At 40.4% G+C, this 20,632-nt stretch overlaps 2 protein-coding genes and 1 long non-coding RNA gene across 9 annotated transcripts in view; 2 read left to right on the top strand and 1 right to left on the bottom strand.

Annotated features, from left to right (window-relative positions):
- The window catches only part of LOC113432839 (uncharacterized), a 50,103-nt gene extending 44,696 nt beyond the window's left edge, over nt 1-5,407 (top strand). For 2 of the 4 annotated variants that reach the window (XM_087968502.1, XM_026695060.2), the window contains exons 17-19: nt 97-263; nt 1,085-1,173; nt 3,377-4,006. In XM_087968502.1, coding sequence (XP_087824628.1) covers nt 97-263; nt 1,085-1,173; nt 3,377-3,572 — 452 coding nt within the window. In that variant the 3' untranslated portion in view covers nt 3,573-4,006. Of the gene's footprint in view, nt 1-96; nt 264-1,084; nt 1,174-3,376; nt 4,007-5,252 lie in introns of those variants that run through there. The other 2 variants (XM_087968503.1, XM_087968504.1) reach the window with 2 other exon arrangements.
- A 2,405-nt stretch (nt 5,408-7,812) lies between these two features.
- Nucleotides 7,813-11,043, top strand: LOC148130237 (uncharacterized). The gene is made up of 2 exons (XR_015750149.1): nt 7,813-7,935; nt 10,928-11,043. It is a non-coding gene; the product is annotated as an uncharacterized LOC148130237 (long non-coding RNA).
- Nucleotides 11,044-12,149: 1,106 nt separating this feature from the next.
- Nucleotides 12,150-20,632, bottom strand: part of DENND2A (DENN domain containing 2A) — a 67,225-nt gene continuing 58,742 nt past the window's right edge. For all 4 annotated transcript variants that reach the window (XM_087968500.1, XM_087968501.1, XM_087968498.1 and 1 more), the window contains exons 15-20: nt 19,519-19,696; nt 17,848-17,889; nt 15,999-16,116; nt 14,088-14,327; nt 13,607-13,693; nt 12,150-12,878 (exon numbers count right to left, since the gene is read on the bottom strand). In XM_087968500.1, the coding sequence (XP_087824626.1) occupies nt 12,847-12,878; nt 13,607-13,693; nt 14,088-14,327; nt 15,999-16,116; nt 17,848-17,889; nt 19,519-19,696 (697 nt within the window). In that variant the 3' untranslated portion in view covers nt 12,150-12,846. The remainder of the gene's footprint in view (nt 12,879-13,606; nt 13,694-14,087; nt 14,328-15,998; nt 16,117-17,847; nt 17,890-19,518; nt 19,697-20,632) is intronic.

The raw sequence follows: 20,632 nt of genomic DNA on the forward strand, positions 1-20,632 counted from the left end.
TTAGTGATATTAAAAAAAAAACTGTGAATGGTCAATTATGAATTCAATGCTATCTGACTGAGTTTCACTCTTACGTTTCTGGAATGGAACCTACAGATCTGCCATCAAAAGTGGAGGATATTATCAAGACTGCTACTGTTCTGGTTTACCCTTTATTGAGAGGGCTACACTGTGTGGTAGTAACTCTTGGTCAACATGGAGTCCTGCTGTGTGGCCGAAGCAAGGGTGGAAGTGTCTCTCTGCACCCTCAAACATGCTGTGAGGTAAAATATGTGAAAAACAGATGGAAAAATAGTGAAACTAGCATTTTCTTTGAAATACTACAGTTATAGGGACTGTCATATTAGTTATAGATGATTAATTTCCCGATATACAGAATAATTGAGAGAATGCCCTGTGATGGGTTGGAATGTGGCTGTGATTCTTTCTTCTTGTTGTTAGCATTGTGCATTAGCATGGTTAGCATGGTGAAGGTAATGATAGATCATCTCCTAGCTGCTTTTGAGCGATTTGGTGGTAGAAATGTTATGTGATAGAATGGCAATATGGAAACACCTTTAGGGATTTGTTATGGATAAGGAAATGAAACTACAAAGGCAAAGGAAAAAATTTAGAACACTAGTCCCTCTTTGGATTTGAGAGTTCAGAAGACCCTGCAGAAATCTTCCCTTCAATAGTGAGGACTTGCCTTTAAAAGATCAAACATGTAAGAATTCCTGAAAATGAAAAAGTCCATTCTCATCATTTTTAAATTATGGATTTGTGTTTGTAAACATGAAAATGGAGACTTGAATATGGGAAATAGTACCTCTTCTCATTGGTCCTTCCTTTTCAGTTGTTGATTACAGTCAATTCTCCTGCTCAATTCCCCTGTTTCAACTGTAATACTTGAGGGCTATGAGTTCAATTCATATTACCATCACTTTTCTCCAATTAGGCCTGATTAAATGAGTGAGGAAATTCTCATCTTGTGTCATGTTCACCTTTAGCTATCCAGAACATTAGTATTTATCAGAAGAGCAGGAAGGCATCTTATACTTGTCTCCAGGCCTAGCTCCTTGAATTCTCCCATTTCATTTTACAGAATGCTACAGAGGAATTACGTGCTGTTCACTACCCAGCGCTCCCTGTCCCCACTGAAGAGATAGTGAATGTCTCTGGAGCTGGTGATAGGTACTGTATATACTGCTAATTGTTCGTTGAATGTGTGCCATGGCTGTAGAGTGTTCCACCTCCCTCTGCTAGATCTTTGAAACTTAGGTTGCTGTGACAACACAACAATGCATGCAGATATGCCACATTGCTAAGGAAAGCACTAGCCTAACTATTTGTTTGGACATGATGAGAGATAGAAAGCTTGTTGTAAACTGTCACTGTTCTGCATTGTTGTGAAAGAAAAATACATGGAGTTATATTTTATGGTTATGTTTTGGGAAGATAATTGAAGCTTTGTTCCACATGCCTGGAGACACAACTATTGTAAAAAGACCACAAAACTTTTTAGGATATGTTCCCCAAGAGCATCAGGTACTTTTATTAATGTAGAGGGCAATTCTGGGCTGTCCAATTCAAGTCCGTTTCATGTATTGAATATTATTTTTATTGTTAATGTACCCAAGTTGTGTATATATTTTGTACTAACCTATTCATAGTTTTGGTACTAAGTTACCTAAATTGCTAGAAAACATAATATATCTCAGTGCAGGAAAGGCCAATAGAGAAGCATGTAAGAAAGTAGTTATGGCTCTGTAGATTTCTTCCTTGTCCAGTAGTGACAGAAACAATAGTACGTTATATGTCCCATTTACTGTGCCATGAAGATGCCTTGAGAAATATTTTAAAGTACACCTCCTTGCTACATTGCCTCCATCTCGCCCTCAGCCCATGGTAAAAGGAATCTAAAGCTGCCTTAGTTCTATTGTTAAACTAATTTTCCCTTGTGCCATGACAAATCATGTCTGCAACACCTCACTAGGATGGTTGATAAAATGGTCAAGGTTTGGGAATTGTCCAGCTGCAACTGACAACTCATTTGCTTCATTATATTTGGGCAATGCTCTGAGTTAGCACTTAGCAATAGCAGTTATATATTGCTTCATGGTGCTTTATAGCCCTCTCTAAGTAATTTACAGAGCCAACATATTGCCCCCAACAATGGAAGCTGGGTCAACCTCGAGCTCCATCAGGATCAAACTCCTGACTGTGGACAGAATTAGCCTGCAATATTGTGTTCTAACCACTATGCCACCACATCTCCCCTCTGGCTCCATTTTGACTTTGGCTGTAGAGAAACCATCAACTGACTTGTTCAGAGTGTACCAATCAGGCAGATTTCCCCCATTCCTTTTGTTTTGGGAGTAATTGTGAGACAATCCCATTAAAAAAATATTCTGGCTGACTGATTGGTGGGGTATAGGAGAGACACATGGTAAAGCACAAGGGAATTCTTTCTCACTGTGTGAAAACTCTGGGTAGGTTTTTGTGTTCCTTTTGTTTCTGACAGTAGAGTATCGAATTGCTTTTTTAAAAAATCTGTTAATAACTTGTGGCTGAACTTCCTACTGATTTCCTTAACTTAATTCCTTAATGGTAGATAAGAGTCCACACTGTATCTGTTCAAGCAAAAATTTCATCAGGCTTTGGTCTCAAATGCTTTGTTTTGGATTTTTACCCAGCAAAGAATTGAAATTGGTAACCCAACTGGCATTTTCCGCTCAGCAATCTTATTGCTGGCCGCAGGGGCTCACATGCCCTGCCCTAATGTCTGACTGTGGTGGAGAATAAGGGTGTCATCTCCTCACCTGGAAGGCTTTGAAAAGCAGTGGTCATACAGATCTTCCTGAATTGTAATTCCCTGCATGCACTTAGTTGCTCAGGAATGGTGAGCAGAGGTACCCCTTCCATATGCAAAGGCCATGCCGTTGTGATATTGTCAATGCCCCTCTGGACTCTTTGAGAAGTTGAATTGATGAAGAAGAAGCTCAGTTCCTCTTGCAAAAAAGATTTTGCAGTGTTCCGAATCTGTGGACCAGTTGGCTCCTGACAGATAGAAACTCCTACCTCTGCTTCCTAACATGAGTTTTCCCCTTTTCCATCTTCAAGTCAAAAGTCCACATCCTCCATTGTTATTCCAAGGGGAAGTTTTGCCATCTCCTTCCCCGTTCCACCAGAGTTATTGGTCATGAAATGAGACAGTAGGAGCACGCATGGTTCTTGCTGGGTAAACTTTTTTGGGGTGCTGCTGGTATATGCTGTGAAGTTACTTCAGAGAGTAGGGAGGAGTAAGGGTGGTGAAAATGTTCTTAATGCTCATATTCCATGCTTATCCCTTACCCTAGTTTATGGTCTAGTTCAGCCCACAATATCTCTTTTGCAGTTTAATGGCTGGAATCATCGCTGGGCTGCTTGCTGGGGAAGACACAGATAACTGCATCCAGATGGGCCTCCTCTTAGCCAGTCTTTCCCTCCGCTCTTATGAGCCTGTTTCTCCAGAGATCAACAGCACCAGTGTGAGCTTGGCAAGGCTCAAGGCTCAGAGATGGCCTGTGGCCAAGATATGGAAGTTGTCTTAGCTGGAGTTGAAGATTTTCTTCCATTTCTCCTCTAGTCTTCATAGATGGAGGGGGAAAAAGAGTGCCTGAATCTTCCTGTGGCCCATTCTATATTATTTTAACTCTGTTTACTATGTGTCATGCCCCAGCATATATTTTTTATATATAGTGTTGTTGCTTTCTAGCCCCATCTAGTGGCTGGAGGGACAAATACCAATCTATATTGTTTTGAAGCTGACCCAATGCCTTTACCCATCAGCTTGCACTCTCAAAACAAGTGCACGTTAGGAAGCCAGACTCCATTTTCCTTTAGCATTTGGAGGAGGCAGAAACACAAAAGAAGAATCCATCTTAAACTATGGCACATGTTCATCCAAGAACAAGCCCACATCCCACATACAGAGCATCGCTTTTCCACCATATCCTGGTCTTTCAATGAAGCATCCAGATCTACACACACGGTCTGTTTTGTTGGAGGATAGGTGGGTTTAGCTGCATGTTGAGCTGCACACAGACTAATGTGTTATGAGGACAGAAAACACTGTGTATTAATAAAAATTTTAAAAAAATCTATCGCAGAGCTCATCCTAAGCCTTGTACAGACACACACACACAAAAGAATTAAATCTACACTTGATCATGCACTTTTGCAGGTATTTTGTTAATCTGCATGGTTCCTACTTCTAATTGCTATGGGAATAAGCAATATATTAGGCAAAGCAGTGCAGCCTCCAGTTAGAGATGCTGTTATCAGGAGGAGGAATATTCCCATTTTTGTGTAGTCTTTCCAAAAGCTCTACCTAACTGGAGCTTGCATCCCAAATCTCATTTTACATATTGCTTATTTAAAATTGTACAGTATTGGAAGATATATTATCTTTGATGAGGTATATACCTAAAATGCCTTTACTCGTAATTCCAACAGAGCAAAAATGATTCAATGGTGTTGGAGAACTTGATTTAGGCTGTATTTTTAAACAAGTGTTTAAACGATCTCCCTAAATTAATGCACAAATTGAAACTCAAATATTCCTCAAAGTTCATGTTTTCTGAATTTAGAGGTGGCATGCTAGTCTCAAAAATACATAAAAAAATCATGTTTTAGAGGGAGAAATAATAGTTTCAGTAAAAACAGCGGGGCACAACGGATTATCACTGCCACTGACATGGACTGATCTGTTTCTAATTACAACAGTTGAACAACAAAAAATCAGGAATGATCAATACTTCTACAGAAGGACAGAGGGGAGATGTACTCATCACTTGCTCATTAGGCAGAATGTTTTCTTTCTTTCCTTCACCAGCAATGTTCTCAAAGTGCTTTCGAGCACCTGCTCATCCCCCCCCCCAAAAAAGGGAGGAGTAGGAAATGTTCCATTATCACAATGGAGGAGAAAGATGGCATTAGGCACATGTCTGAGTGGGAGTACATGCTTTGCAAAGAAGTTGGGTGTTACTGGGATGGAGCAGTGAGGGAGGGGAGGAAAGAGGAAGAAAATTTCCAAGGAGACGATACAAGCCATAAAATTGATATCATAACAAAGGGGGGGGGGAAGAGATGTGTATTTGTGTAAGAGAGGATGGGGTGGGGGGAGGGGATGAACTGGGACAGTGAAGGCATAAAAGGCTTCCACCATCCATGCATGGAAAAGAAGAGAGGCGCACTCAAATGTGTGTGGTTGTTTTAAATTGCTCCAGCAGGCTCCCAAGTCTTTAGATAGTTGGGCAAGAACAGTCAAGACAACAGTATGAAGGCATCTAGAATGACCATCCTCGCCCTTTCCATGCCGTTTTATTTTCTGATTCAAACTGGGAAAGGGCTGGCTGCTGATGTCGACCCGGCTGGAACTGTAAAATTTAGGAAGAACTTCCAGCCCAGTCACAGAGACATAGAGGTAGAAGAGAGGAAACAGCCTTCCCTTAGATTGTGGAAGGCTGCAGAAGGGAAAGCCCAGTTAGGTGATGGAGAGAACGACAAAGCAGCAAGCAATTTGCAACTGGGAACCAGTAAGCAGAGGCCAAGTGGCAAGAGGCCGTTTCTCCCACTGTCCCCTCCAAAGAGCAAGGGTCAAGGGCCTGAGGCCCACTTGGAAGGCCATGGGAACTTCAATACAGATACGGTGAGTAACATATATTTTTTTAAATTAATTTTGGTCTGATCCTGAAATGCTTTTCCCAAGTCTTGCTGGAAATAAAATTTTATTTGTAGTTGAGTTTTTGTCAGATTATCAGGGGGGTGGTGTTGTGGCACTTAAATGTGATGAAGGGACAAACTTCAGTTAGAAGATTATACAGAATATTTTTAAAATTTCATCAAGTTGCAGTATTCTGGAAATACAGATAGTCCTCCACTTACGACTATAACAGAGCCCAAAATTTCTTGCCTCCCTAATTCACTAGTCCTCAACTTATGACCACAGTTAAGGCCAACATTTCTGTTGCTAAACATTTATTAAATGATTTTTGCCCCATTTTACGAGCTTTCTTTCTGCAGTTGTTAAGTGTTAAGTGAACCACTGCAGTTGGTAAGTTAGTAACCTGGTTGTTAAGTGAATCTGGCTTCCCCGTGGACTTTGCTTGTCAGAAGGTCACAAAAGGGGCTCCCATGACCCCCCTGGGACACTGCAATGGTCATAAATATGAACCAGCTGCCAAGCACCTGAATTTTGATCATGTGATCATGGTGGATGCTGCAAAGGTTATAACTGAAAAACGGTCATAAGTCACTTTTTCCGGTGCCGTTGTAACTTTGAACGGTCACTAAATGAATTGTTGCAAGTTGCGGTCTTCTTGTACTTGCAAACTGGCATGCCTTAAATTAATCCTCATTCCTTAAAGCTGATAATGACTGTCATGCCCCTGGTGGAGACTGACTCTGAGGGAGAGGAGGAACAGCTGACAGGGAGTGGAAGTGTGGCTCTGGAGGTTGTGAAGGAGGCTGGGGAAGGGCAGAGGCCAGCTGAGCAGTCAGAGGAGGACCCAGGCCCATCCCCTATCCATCCTAGGGCACACAGGGAGGCGAGGATAAGGGAGAGATGTGGTCTACTCGGGAGGAGAGGGCCTTGATCTTCTTCATGGGCTGCAGTTGTGACAACTGAATAAGAGGACGGACTTGTGTATGGGTGAATGCTGGAAACAAAGCGTGGAAATATCTCTAGTTTATGGTTCCTCTCTGAGTTTGGCATCCTTTTCAGTGTGTGCTATCTGTGGACGTCCTCCAGCCCTCACCTTGCCTGGTTTGTGTTGCTTTTTCCTTTCTTCTTGTAACTGTTTGTGTGGGAGTTTTTTGTCTTCTGTCAAGAATAATCAGAGCTTGGAAGCAAAGCGAAGGAATAAAAGGAGCGTCACCTGTTTTCTGTGACTGTGTTTGTTTTGTATTCTACCCTGGATCATCACAATGACAGCCAAAAACCCAATAGATCAGGAATTACGCCTCCTCCTTTGACAAAAGCCAATGTAATAAGGTTTAGCTAATAAAAGTTACTGTTGGCCCCACTAGTAGGCCCGGCCAAGAAATCATTGCTACCAGAAAACTAAAACTACTTTTATTGAGATTGGCCATAAGTAAAATTTGCAACTCTAATTCTCTTAGGAGGAGGAAACATTCTTATACATGTAATCCTCGCCTTACAACAGTTCACTTAGAGACCACTTGAGGTTGCAACGGCACTGAAAAAAGTGATTTTTATGACCCAATTTTCACAATTGCAACCATTGGTCCTGTGATCAAAAAATTCAGACGCTTGGCAACTGACTCATACTTATGACCGTTGCTGTGTCCCGGGGGGTCATGGGGACCCCTTTTGTGACCTTCTGACAAGCAAAGTCCATGGGGAAGCCAGATTCACTTAACAACCAGGTTACTAACTTACCAACTGCAGTGGTTCACTTAACACTTAACAACTGCAGAAGGAAAGCTCGTAAAATGGGGCAAAATTCACTTAACAAATGTTTAGCAACAGAAATTTTGGCCTCAACTGTGGTCATAAGTTGAGGGCTAGTGAATTAGGGAGTGTCTAAGAGGCTTCTGAATACTATCTAAACATTGTAGACTTCGGGAAAGGTTTTATCCCTTGTCACCTTGGTGACAGAGTTTGTCTATTAACATCAACTTCCTTACTCTCTAGTTATACTAGTTTGTGATCACCATAAAAATATAAATCTAGCAAGAAACACCATACAAGTTAATTATTGAGAGAGAATTTCTTACTTTCCAAACAATGCTTGTTATCTGCAGTTTCTTTTATTTCCTTTCAGTATTCCTGCTCTGGTATCCAGTTGAAAGCCTGCCGAAAACCGTCTGATTGTGATGGCTGCTTGGGCCTCTATACTTGCAAACTTCCAAAAGGAAAGTGCGACTTCAAAGCAGTTTCCCGACAAACAGGTACCACATAAACCAAGCAGAACAACAAAATACAAGTGAATGAGACTCTTCTCCTGCTTTCAAATACTTCTTATAGAGATCAATACAGTGCTTGTTCTCACTGAGCACTAATGTGATGTAGAGGATAAAATATTGAACTAAGACTGACGGGCAGGGGAAGAACCAAAATAAAACTCAACTTCAGCAATAAAGCTCAGAGGGTTATCAATACAACAGAATGTTTGAAGCTCAGGGTTGAACTGTGGGCTCTTTGCTGTTCTCTGACCTTGGTTGTTTTCTTGCAGATGTTTCTAGTTTGGTAATGAAATGTCTGCAAGAAAATATCCAAGCTCAGAAAATACCAAAGGGCTCTCGATAGGATAGCCACTATTTCTCTCTCAACCTTCCTTGGAAGATTGTGTTATGGGGAAACATTGAAAGAACAAATTATGTATATTGCTTCCTACTTTTGAAGGAGCAGTAGTGACTAATCTGAATGTCTAAATAAACACCTCTACATCTGGATCGTTCCATGTAAGAAAATTACACATTACCATCCTTAATACAAAAAAGAAAATTAAATTTCCCACCGGAAATTAGAGATCAGTGAACGCTTTCTAGATATGTATAAATACAGTTTGTTTAGAACTACAGTAGATTTGACATAAGAAACTGCTAAACCAGGGTTTCAAATGCTGTTTTCGAGCAATAGGCAACAGAGGGCGCTGTAAGGTCATAGGGAATGAAAATCTGATAAGATTGAGACCACTTTTGCAATCTTTGTAAAGTACTCTTTAAAAAAAAGCTACATGTGAAAAGTTTTGCCATTGGCTTTGGCATCAGTTTCTCCTGCAATGGTTAAAAAACAAAAACAAACCGAGATCTAGTCCTTTAGAAATGCACCCACAATGTCCTTCCTTCCAGCCTTGATTGCAACAATCTAACTCATGTTTGATCTCATGGTGGCCACCCTATCCCTATCTAAAAATAATTTCCTGTTTAATTCAAGGCAGAGTCACTGTATATAAATTGTATTAATTGCAGTTCTCCATAGTTGTGTTCATGTGACTAGGCAGGAGATGCCTGTTAGGAAGGAGATTACCATTAGCCAAGTTTGGATCAAGCAATAGAGACAACATCTTTCTCTCCTTTACCAATAAGGACATTTTATTAGGCTCCTGGGATTTTTTTTAGGCTTATCACTATATTGAAAAAAAAAGCAAAGGCAGAGTTGTACTTGCACATTAAAAATGTGTGCAGGTATTTAAAAAAAATCCAAAGAGAAGAAAAAGCTATTAAATCAGTTTTAACATAGTCGCAAAATGTAAAATCAAAAGGCAACTCTAGGAAAGAATGTCATCATAACTGTGAACACTAACTGTTCATTGACAATTTGAGTATCTTTCCTATTCCAGGCTGTTGTTTTGAAGGTAAAATGAAAAACCTTAGCCTTGGGACCAGGAAGGAAGAAAAAAATGAAAAATAAAAGGAGAAAGTTTCCTTAACTCAATGCCCTCAAAGGTTTTCTGAACTTCCCAAATTCCCAGTGAGCTTTTGATCATGCTTTCTAGGGCTTGAGTTTCAACATAATTGGAGACCATCAAAATAGGAATTAAGAGAACATGGGCATTGTCTTCAAAGCTTGGGTAAAATGAGAAGCTTTGCATATCTGCGGAGATTCTCAGTCATCCACGTCATGGTTGTTCCAAAAGTGCTTTTCTAAAAGGCAACTGGACTTTGTTTTTTTCCCCTTCTTTGAGAACATTTTGCTTCTCATTCTCAACCGAAGAAGCTTCTTGAACGAGAAGCAAATCATTTTCAAGGAAAAGAAAAATAACCAAGTCCAGCTGCCTTTTGGAAAAGCATCTTAGGGATGAGCATCTTTGGGCCATGCAAAAGTTATCTATCCATGTTCTACCCATGTAATTAGCATGTCACTACTCATTGTTGGCTTTCTCCACTCAGCCCCAAATCTGAGTTTACACAGCCTGCAAGTTTCTGTAGACAATTTTAACTCGTCATGGACCACATGGTAGTTTCTAAACTATGGTTTATGCCTTAAAATATTGAGCAAATCCAAGTAGTTGTGGTTATCTCAAACTTGATTAAAATTGACAAGGTTTTACTGGCATAGAAATGCTCCAGGGTTGAAGATGGCAAGGGGAAGAGATATTGATAAGCTGGCATTCTAGTTTCTACCATGTAAGGCACTGGCATGTTTTTTTCCCCCCCACACAATCCATCATGCAGAACTTTTATTTTAAGGGATGCACTTTTATATTAGCAAGGTTGCCATTACACTTAATTTTTGAAAGACTTCCTTGCAGCAAGCCTATGGCACTCAGAGTCACCCCAAACTACAAAATGGGTGGCAAATGAATGTTATTAATGAATTTTAATAATAAAACTGTAGTTTGAAAGAGCCGATTTCCTAATTGTATTGGACCATACGAGAACCCATGTGCTACCATTTGCACTATGCTGTAGTCACTTGGGTGTTGCATTTTCTCGCTGCTTACAATGTGTTTTTGCTATTGTGGAAATTGGGGAATATGGACCTGGCCTGTAGTTCACACAACTGGCTGCATCCCATGTATCCAAGACAAATCATCACCTTGAGATGGTGACAAATAGGTTCAAGTGCTTAGGGATGCTTCAAATCAGGGACTTGTTGCAATTTTCTCACTTATCTTTAGCTTCTTTTATTGACATCCATTTGTAATCCTTCAGTGTTGCTCCAGTGGTGTTCCCATCTTTTGACTGGAGAAAGCCCAACTTTCTGAGGGAAGGATGGAAGGAAAAGGAATGCTCCCATGTGTTACTGTCCCCAGCCTTACTCTGATCTTTGAGGGGTGATTTAACGTATGCAATGACCTGTCATTGTTCACCATTGCAACACTACAATCCTTGGGCATATTCCAGCCAGATTTTTCCTATATCCATATAAGTGATAAGTTTACTCAGGAAGATGTGGCTGCTGATAACTCAACCAGACTGTATTTTTCCTTCCCAGGTGGCTTCCTCCGGAGTATCGAGGAAAGATTAAATATACAGTCTCGGTGAAAAGCTGATCCAAAACATTTCAGTGTATTTTGGGATGGAGATGAATTAAATAAATTATCTTGACCATGAAAACTGCTGCCAAATAAGCAACCTTTCCAAGCTATAGCTTACCTGCATTATTCAAGGTGTCATAAAGAAAGAGGATGCCTTTATCTTGATGATTTCACCTTGGAGGAGCAGTGAATCCCTCAAACAGATTTCCTTTTTTCTTACCATGTTCCTTTTATTTATTTTACTTATTACTTCTTGTTCTTTTTTATAACACTGTTTATTCTGAAAGGCAGCACCATGCAACAACAGGGGTTGTACCTATATGTGTTTCAGGGACTTTCTAAAAATATGTTTTCTCAGCTCTTAGACTCTGGAGTTGACTATATACCAAACTGTGTGCCCTATTCTTTAGCTACGTTTTTTTTTTTTATCACTAGGCTAAAGTTTACTGGAAGTAGGAGTGGAGTTTGTACACATGTAATATTTCAAGCAAGAGACCCACCAGTGGTCAGCCACCACTTCTCTCTCCAGGGCATTTACCCTTCAGTGCATTCTCATTAGTTGTCACATTTAAAGTAGGCACCCCACATCTGATGGCATCACAATGAACATCCTTCCTTAAAGTTGAGATTTCAAGATCACTTCTTACTCTCGGCAAGAGCAGAAACAGTTCTTTTTATTGAGATTTACAGAAAGAGAAAGGCGTGGATGAAAGCATAATCGTATCCCAGCACCTTTATGCTTTGTTGACTTCCAAGGTACAAACAGGTTGCCACAAATCCCGCATCACGGGTGTGAACTGTATGGCAGATATGGTACGTATCAATAGTGTCACTTTGGACACTGTTGTGTAAATAAATTTAACAAAATGATATCCTTGCATGTAGGAATCGCCGTGACAAGTGTAACAAACACTAAATAACCCAAGAGGAATGCAAGGACAGGAGGACACTGTTTCACAACTGTCCCCCTGGCCACTAGGGGGGCGCATACAATCCCATCATCGAAACCATCCCATCCATCCTTAAAAGCTTTCAGACATTTTTCTGTTGCTTGGGGGAAGGGGATGAACGGGAAGGTTCCTCAAAGGACTGATTCTGCCCATCGAATCACCCTCTGAACTTTGCTCCAGAAGATACACACAAACGAAACAAACCGCATAAAGTACTTGGAACTAAGCACATGCTTTTCTGTTTTAATAAACACATTGCAACAAATCAGACTTACTCCGAAGAAAGGTGTGGACATATATCCCAAAGTCCAGGAAGGGGCAGTAAGTCATCACATAGTGGTCAGTTGGATAAAGTTCTGAATGGATTCAGTAGTCCCCACCACCACCACCACCACACCTACTGGCGTATACAATATCTTCTTTTCCCATCTCTACGTGCCTCTTCTTTCTCTTTTATTGTTTCTGTATCACTTCATGTCTTTTTACAATCATACTATCCAAGTTAAGATGGCGCCTATCCTTGCCGTCATCTCTTGGGAGAGTAAATGGAACAAAGGTCTCTGCCTAATAAATCTTCCTAACCTCAGTATAAATAAGAAACATTTTTAAAAAATGTAATAGATAAAGGTCTCAAAATCGCCACAAAGGGTCCGAGAGGTTGGGGCATGCTTTGTCCAGTGCATGTTCTTCATCAAGCCACAGCCAGAGGCCCCTTCTGCACCATGCTGTATAGGAGGCCACAGATCAGCTATTCACCCAGGTGCAGCTTTTAAATGCTGCGTGTCTCTTGAGGTCTCTCCACCACTGGAGCAGGCTAAGCTGGACTTGGTTTTAAAATGGGAAAAAACAAACGGAGTCCATGTTGTGTTTGCTGAAATGCTTAGAAAATATACCCTTCTCTCCACTCCTGATGGTGCTCCACACACTTATTTCTTATGAAGAAATTTCATTCTGCTACCTAGAGTGGATTAATGGTGGGGAAGGAAAGAAAAAAATATTTATGGAAAGAAAAAGACTACTTCTTTACCTGCAGGGAAAAAAAAAACTACCTTTGAGTCACCAACCTTCCCATGTGAGAGGAAGGTGGAATCTCTGGGGAGCTGAGGCCAAACAGCAGAGGTCTAAGCTCTGCAATTTTTCAGGATGCCTTGATGGGAGATTGCAAAATGAAACCTCCTGCAATTGCAGAAATTATTCCCTGAGAATTTTGGACTGTTTTAGAAATGTCATGAGACAGAAGATAGAGGTGATTTTATAAAGATTATTAAACTTAATATGTTCCCATCAAATTATGTGCAAAGTATCCTTTCTTACTAAGCAGGGATGTGATGGGACAGGAAGTATTTTGGAAGGTAAGAAGCAAACGTTTACTATAGTTAATATTGGAAGACATTTCAGGTTAAAATGCTTTTTTATGTGACATTATCTAAAACGGGTCCCCAATCTGTTAGGAACCAGGCCGCACAAGCAAGCAAAGCTTCATCACATGCGTGGGATCTAGGTAGCATGGGAAACCATCCCCCACATCCCCAGTCCATGGAAAAATTGTTTTCCCCAGAACTGGTCCATGGTGGTCAAAAGGTTGGGGACCGCTGATGTACAACATTGGGAACAGGTGCACAATTGTGTGCACCTGGTAAAGTAAATATGATCATTGCAGCAGCTGCACTTGCTTGGATTCCTTACCTAATCCTTTCAAGAATTTATTAACTCCGCTCTGTTCTTCACTGGGAAGGGTCTCCAGATATTCCTGGGCGCGTACCTCAAACAAACCTAGAGAGATCAAGAACAATTACAATAACAAAAAAAGACTAACCACTAAGTTTTTTTTTTTTTTGTTTTGTTTCAGTTGCTACTACCAATTGGGGAACATTACTATGCTTAAAAAAGCAAAGCAGAAATCTACAAAAGTAAGGCTGTACTTAGATCCACCAAGTATCAGGAATCCATTGTAACTCAGTAGGACAATTCATGCTTTGTAGATTAAAGGTCTCAGTTCTATCCCGGGCATCTCCTAAAAGGATTGGAAAGTGCTATTCCAACATCCTGGAGAACTACTACCGGTATCAGGGATGATAAAGCTAAGGAGAGAGAGCAATAATATGACTTAGTGTAAAGAATCTGCTGGATTCTTTGCACTATCCTCTTGTCAAGAGGAACACCTCACCTTTGGCTCCCTGTTTTCGTAATTCTCGTTCTTGAATGAAGCCTCCAAACATCTGAGTCTCCATAAAAACTTCCAGGAATCTCCGAAGGCTCTTTGAAGAAACGGACTTCCGGAAAGCTTCCCGCTGGAGCGTCTTTTCTTCCTTCTCAGCAGGAATCATAAAAAGAGAGTAGTGTCCTACAATCTCCACAAAGAAACGGACAAAAGCTTCTGACACCACTTCATTCAAAGGGCTGGCTTCTGAGGGGACATTGTAGGGAAATTGAGGAAAGAATGAAACAAAGTCAGACGAAAAAAATATACTGGAGTTTAATGATCTTCCTTAACTGTTTCTGGATAACCTCCAGATCTATTCTTCCACATCAAGGAGGACCGAGCTCTCATGAACAGCAATTCTGCTTTGCATTCAAAAGATTTTTAGTGCTATCTTCAACACAGAATCACAGAACATAAGAGCTAGAAAGGATCGGGAATACCGTATTATCTACTCCAACTCCTGCCCAGAGCAAGTTTCCATTAATACAGCAACCCCAACAAATGGCCATTCAATCTCTGTTTAAACGCCCCTAGACAGCCCTACAGAATCTGCCATCTTTTATTATAAAACAATTATTAAGATATTGTAAAGATATTTTTTGCTCCTATCTTATAACTCATTATAACTTAAAGCCATCACTTCCTAGTCCATATTCTGGAACTATGAGCAGTACTGTCTTGACTTCTACATGACGGACTTTCAAATACTTGAAAACAACTAATGTGTCTTCCTGTATTCTTCTCTAGGTTAAATAGAGTCATGCCTCTGACCATTCCTCAAATATTTTTCCCTTCCAGGAACCTTGCTGTCTCAATAGCTCTATTTTGGACACCCTCCAATTTGTGAATGATCTAAGCTAAGGTGCCAGAACTGGATGGGATATCCCAGGTTGACCTGACCAAAGCAGAACACAAAAGATAATGATAATCATCCTTTCTTGAAAATATGGAGAGACAGTGCTAGTAAGCATACCAGGAGTAGGTAGCCTGCAACTCAGATGTTGCTTAAGTATCCCAAATCCTTCATAATTTGTCACAATGTTTGAGGTTGCTGCAAGCTGAAATTCAGGAACATTTGGCCCACACCCAAATACCTAATCAAATGTGCCTTAAATGTTACTTCACATAGTTTAAGGCAGTTGTATTCATGTAACATCAACCATGTTGTTAATCTATTTTTGCCATCTCCTTCACAACTACCAGAAGGGCCTCCAAAAGGTTAACCTCCAGAATTATCAACATTCCAATCAGAACTGGTATTCAGCAGGTTCTGACCAGTTCTGGAGAACCGGTATAGCGGAAATTTTGAGTCGCTCGGGGAACCAGCAAACACCACCTCTGACTGGAGATTTTACAGTATCCTTCCCCTGCCATGCCCACCAAGCCACACCCACAGAACCGGTGGTAAAAAAAATTGGATCCCACCACTGATTCCAATGGGGAAAAGTGGAGCAACTAAATGAAAACTAGCATTCTTCAGTCTTTTCAGTTTGTAAAGAAAAAGATAACTGAAAACAGGAGAATTATGCCTGCTATAGAGAAACTGAAGGTTTTTTTCCCCCTTCTCCGATAATGCTCAGAATTGCACAATGACTGTAGACTCAGACAGATGATTATGCTTCTTCACATAATACATGTAGCTTACACAACCAAAGGTTAAGAATATGGTGGGAACAAAGGTACATAGACAAAGTAATCATCTCTCCTTATTGGTCTCCCTCATAGAGCTTCTGATCTATAATATTTTGCGAGGGTGTCTTAAGCATAAAACTGTGGAAAGCTGTACTAAATACAAATGTCCTGAACTTATAAACAATCATTGTCAAAAAAAAAAAACCTACTAAGTGTTAAATTAAAAACAAAACAAAACCGAACCCTGTTTGCCATTGAGTGTGATTTCCTCCTTGTCATTTGCCAGTTCATTTCTCTGTTCCAGGATGTGTTCAAGCGCTCCTTGCAACTTCCGGGGCAAAATGGAATCTTCATCTTCCATCTAAAAAGAAAAGCATGCATTCAAAAAGCTTGCATGAAATCCGATCCTGCATGCAGGGAAACCAATCCGACAATCTACTTTTTTGTAAAAGGCCATACATATTTCACACACTCAAAGCTGTTTGGGCTTTAGACAGACTGAGGAAAAAATAATACAATATTTTTGGAGATTGATCTGTTTGATCCTTCATAGGCATCTGCAAAATCCCCACTTTCTATTAAATGTCTTTCCCCCTTGTGAATACGGTCAAGTTAAAAGGATAGGCATTAAATGGCATTTGGCTCCTATGAATGCTGAAGGATAGAATTATAATAGATTCCATCTTGGGCCATGGCTTCCATATAATTAGCGCCAGACTCAACCCTGAGGATAGAAATAGCTTCTAATTGGTCAGATCCTAATGCTACCAAGGGGTAAATCACTGAGAAAATATTCCACCCTTTCTCCTTATCTGGTTTCCTTTTGTCAGGAAAAAGGAGCAATAGGACACACAGGAAAATTGCCAATGAAAGACATCGCAGCAAACACCTGGAGTTGCAAACTACCCTTGCAATTTTCCATTGGCAATTATAACACAGAATTATATCTCTTTTTCTGATATCCTGAGCAGGGCTTTTGGTGGCCCCTGTTCTTCACTAAGAGTGTGTGTGTGTGTGTGTGTGTACATACAACTCAATGGAAAACATATCAATACTTCTTCGTCCTATTTTCCCCATAACCACCACTATGTGAGGTGAGTTTGGCTGAGAGAGAGTGACTGGCCCAAAATCACCCAGCTAGCTTTCATACCTGGATCTAAAAATACTTCTTTTTCAATGTACCACATGAGCATAGCTAACCAGCACATGCCATGCACATCCCAATTCACACCACTTCTTGGATATAAACCATGAAAGCTAGGCAAGATGGTTGACCAGTTGACATCATCCAATATTGACCTATTTTACAGGAGGGCCAGCTTCATGAAAGAGTAGAGCTGAGAAAAAATGCCACCTGGAGGATAGCAACTTAATTAGCAAGTGGGGGTGAGCTATTTTATATTTCCCACAATGCCCTAGGATACACCACATTCTAAAGAATTATAGGTAAGTTCAAAAACTAACTTCCAGCGTACAGTTGGCAAAAAGTTCATACAGAACCAGAATATTCAACACTGCTAGGGGCTTTGGAGGTTATCTGAAGTTGTTCCGGCTGATTCTGATGTGGAATTTTCTTTGTCTATTTTATAACTTTTATTTCTGAATTATTTTCCTGGGTTTCTAATACTACACTTACTGATCCAAAAAGAAAAGGAGAACACTCTTGAAAATATTCTCAAAGTACATGAATTCTGGCTGGAAGAGTAGACATGTAGTCAATCTTTCTTTCTCTCTCAAAGCCAAAGGTCACCATTTCAAATTATTTTCCTTTCTATACTTTCATTGGCAGCCAGTAACTCTGGCAGGCTTTAGGATGGTTTGAAGCTTCTGAAACTGCTGATCAGAAGAGACATCAGGATAAGACAATGTGCATGAAGACTGGGAAAAGCAATGCCACTTGTAAATTCTCAGCTTCTGATGGCTATTGTTTCTAATCTAGATTTCCCATGACTCTCTTCAGATCTTTCTTTGAATTAAGAAAGACAGGCTGTATCCAGTATCAGATGGCCTTCAGCAAGATTTCCCCATCCTTCCATTCCCCCTGAACAAATTAAAAAGAAAAAGAAAAGATTGAAAAATAAGTTATGCTTACCTGTCTAAGGAACCGGTTATTAACAAGGTCAACCACAAGGACCTGTCCACCAATAAATAGACATAAAAAAAGAGAGAGAGAGAACATTAGAGCAGAACAACTCTCTAGAAGTCTTGTATACAGAACTCAAAATCCCTCAAAAATTGTTAAGTAAAGTGTAATTCTAGGTGGGAGAAAAGGAAATTCTTGAAGAATTCCCTTAAGTATCTTACAAGTAAATAGAAGGGAAATTGAATTTACATTTTTGTCCCAATGCAACATTCCCAATGCACCCGTTAAAGGACACCTTCAGCATTATTTTTCTGCACTCCAGGGATAGAGGGAAGAAGTAGACTGGTGTTCTTGAGGAAAGGATTGTCTGCTTTGCAGCTTTCAGGAGAAAAAGGCTGCATCTCATCAATTTAATCCCATGAGCCACAAAAAGGTATGAAACCCAGTTTGATCACAGGGTGGTTTTATGAATTTCACCACAAAACCACAGTCTGACAACTGAAACACATGGAAGCTGCTCTTCACTTCTCTCTCTCCCTCTCCCTCCCTCCCTCCCTCCCTCCCACACAGAGAGGGAGAGGGGGGAGGGGAAGAGAGAGAGGAGAGCATGGGGGGGGATATTTCTCTCAGGAATTTTCCCTGCCTGAGCTGCCACACAACAGACAGCAGCAACGGGCTGGATTAAAATGAGAGATAGCTGCTTGCATTTAAATGATAGAAGCATAGGACTGTCAATGTGTGTTTAATTTGGTTATTTGTTTTAAAAATGGATCTGCTGCTTCTCAAAGCAATCCCCACCCAAAGGCATCTCATGTAAACATTTTCAAAACAACACCGAAAAAATCTACATTTCACCTTAGAACAAGAAGATAAAGCAAGTCGAAATATGGGCATTAAAAAAAAAAACAGCTTCATATAACCTTTAAAACCCCCTAGATTAAAAAAAAAAAAGACCAAAAGGGCTGGGAAAACAGAGAAGGCAGGCATTAGGGTAACTTCTTAAAGAAATAATTTCTACATATGTACCCCGATTTACTGTAGCACTGCGCTCTATTTACTTCTGTAGGCAACTTTAATACATGTTTTAAATCAGTGTTTTTCAAACTTGGCAATGTTATGATGTGCAGATTTCAACTCCAAAATTCCCCAGCCAGTGTACTGGGAATTTGGGGAGTTGAGGTCACATCTTAACAATGTCAAGTTTGAAAAGCGTTGCTTTAAAAAGGTCTCCCTCTTTCCAGCTGAAAACACGCACCCCGCAAAGATTAGTATGCGGCTAGCAGTGGTGGGTTTCAAAAAGTTTTCCTACTGGTTCGGTGTGAGTGCATGCTTTGCGCATGCGCAGCGTTGGCACCTCACCTTCTGCTGCAAGCCCTGTGTGTAAAACAGCTGACGCGTGGCAATCCGCTGTGCCGTGTGAAGCAGCGGAGGTTGAAAAGCAGGAAATAAAGGTGAGTATAGAGCCGGGACAGGTGGGAGGGCCCAGCAGCCGATTGTCGGAGTGAACTGGTTCAACACAGATGATTGTTGGAGCTACCAGTTAGGCCGAACCGGGCCGAACCAGTAGAATACCACCACTGGTGGCTAGTAAGGTACTGAAATATCCCATATTGGACTTCCTGCATGCAACTTAAAAGCCAAATTGAGGTTTAACACAACCATCGGCTCTTCTGATCTCACCTCTTCAACTGGCAACTCCTTGAGGCGGGGCAAGGAACTGGAGAGCAGGCCAATCAAAAAGGGGGTTGGTGAGCAGACAATGTCAATCATTGAAGGGGGAAGTACTGGGATGTAAGTGTGCTGCCAGGTAAAGGGGTAAAGAAGGGCCACTGTGGCATGGCAGCATTTGGACAAGGTACTAGAAGAAGAAGAAAAATGAAAGAAGCAATCAAGATTCCTTGATTCCAATCAAGCATTTAAAATCATTTAAAATCATTTAAAATCATAAACACAACTGGCTTTCCGACAATATAAAGTCTAATCCAAAAACTGACTTGTAAAAATCTAGTCTGTTTATTGTGTTTATACTACAGTATTCTAGGTGGCTTGTTAAACAGTTTTTTTAGGGGGGAAAAAAAGCAAAATCATTTTCATTCACAGTAGCATACATACATACATATTCAATTTTTTAAAATTGCAAATTGTTTTTAAAATGCTTTTTCTTTGAAAGTAATATTTCTCTTAGGGACACTTTTGAAACATTCATCACTCCGATGTTTTTTAAAAATTAGCTTTCAAAATAATTGCATGCTAAAAGTTTTTTGCACACTAGTATCCACCCCTTTTTGGATCATAGAAAGAGACAATGCCGGCAGCTTTTGTTCAGTGCTAGTGTCTGCATTCTCATGAATGCTTCTAGGAATAGAAGGCCCAACAGAACCCTGGAATTCCATTGCATCCATAAAACACACCTGATTAATTTAATCAGAAGTAGCTGAGTTCTTCCAGCAACCTACAGTGCAGACAAGATAATTTCTCAAAATAACATCCTGGGGTTCACATCTCAGTTTTAGGCCCATTTTCCCCCTGAGTACAAGGATTCCTGGAAATAGAGCATTAAGTAAACGCTCAGTTTTCACACTGTTGCCTTTTACACGTGGCAAGGCATGGAGCTGTCCCAAATTCCTAATACTTCTTCCTGCCAGCTAATGGAATTGCTATCAAAACCGAGCCTGCATTTCTGCTGAAATCAGCCATTTGTGGGAAGTTGGCATAAACAAAAAAAATCCCATGGAACCCTCTGACGTACATACAACTGGGAGCATTTTGGTATTAAAAAAAAAACCATTGTGGG

Source organism: Notechis scutatus, chromosome 6, assembly GCF_049901735.1.
Source record: "Notechis scutatus isolate UNSWTSFEM ecotype Mainland chromosome 6, rNotScu1.2, whole genome shotgun sequence".
In the NCBI taxonomy this organism is placed as follows: domain Eukaryota; kingdom Metazoa; phylum Chordata; class Lepidosauria; order Squamata; family Elapidae; genus Notechis; species Notechis scutatus.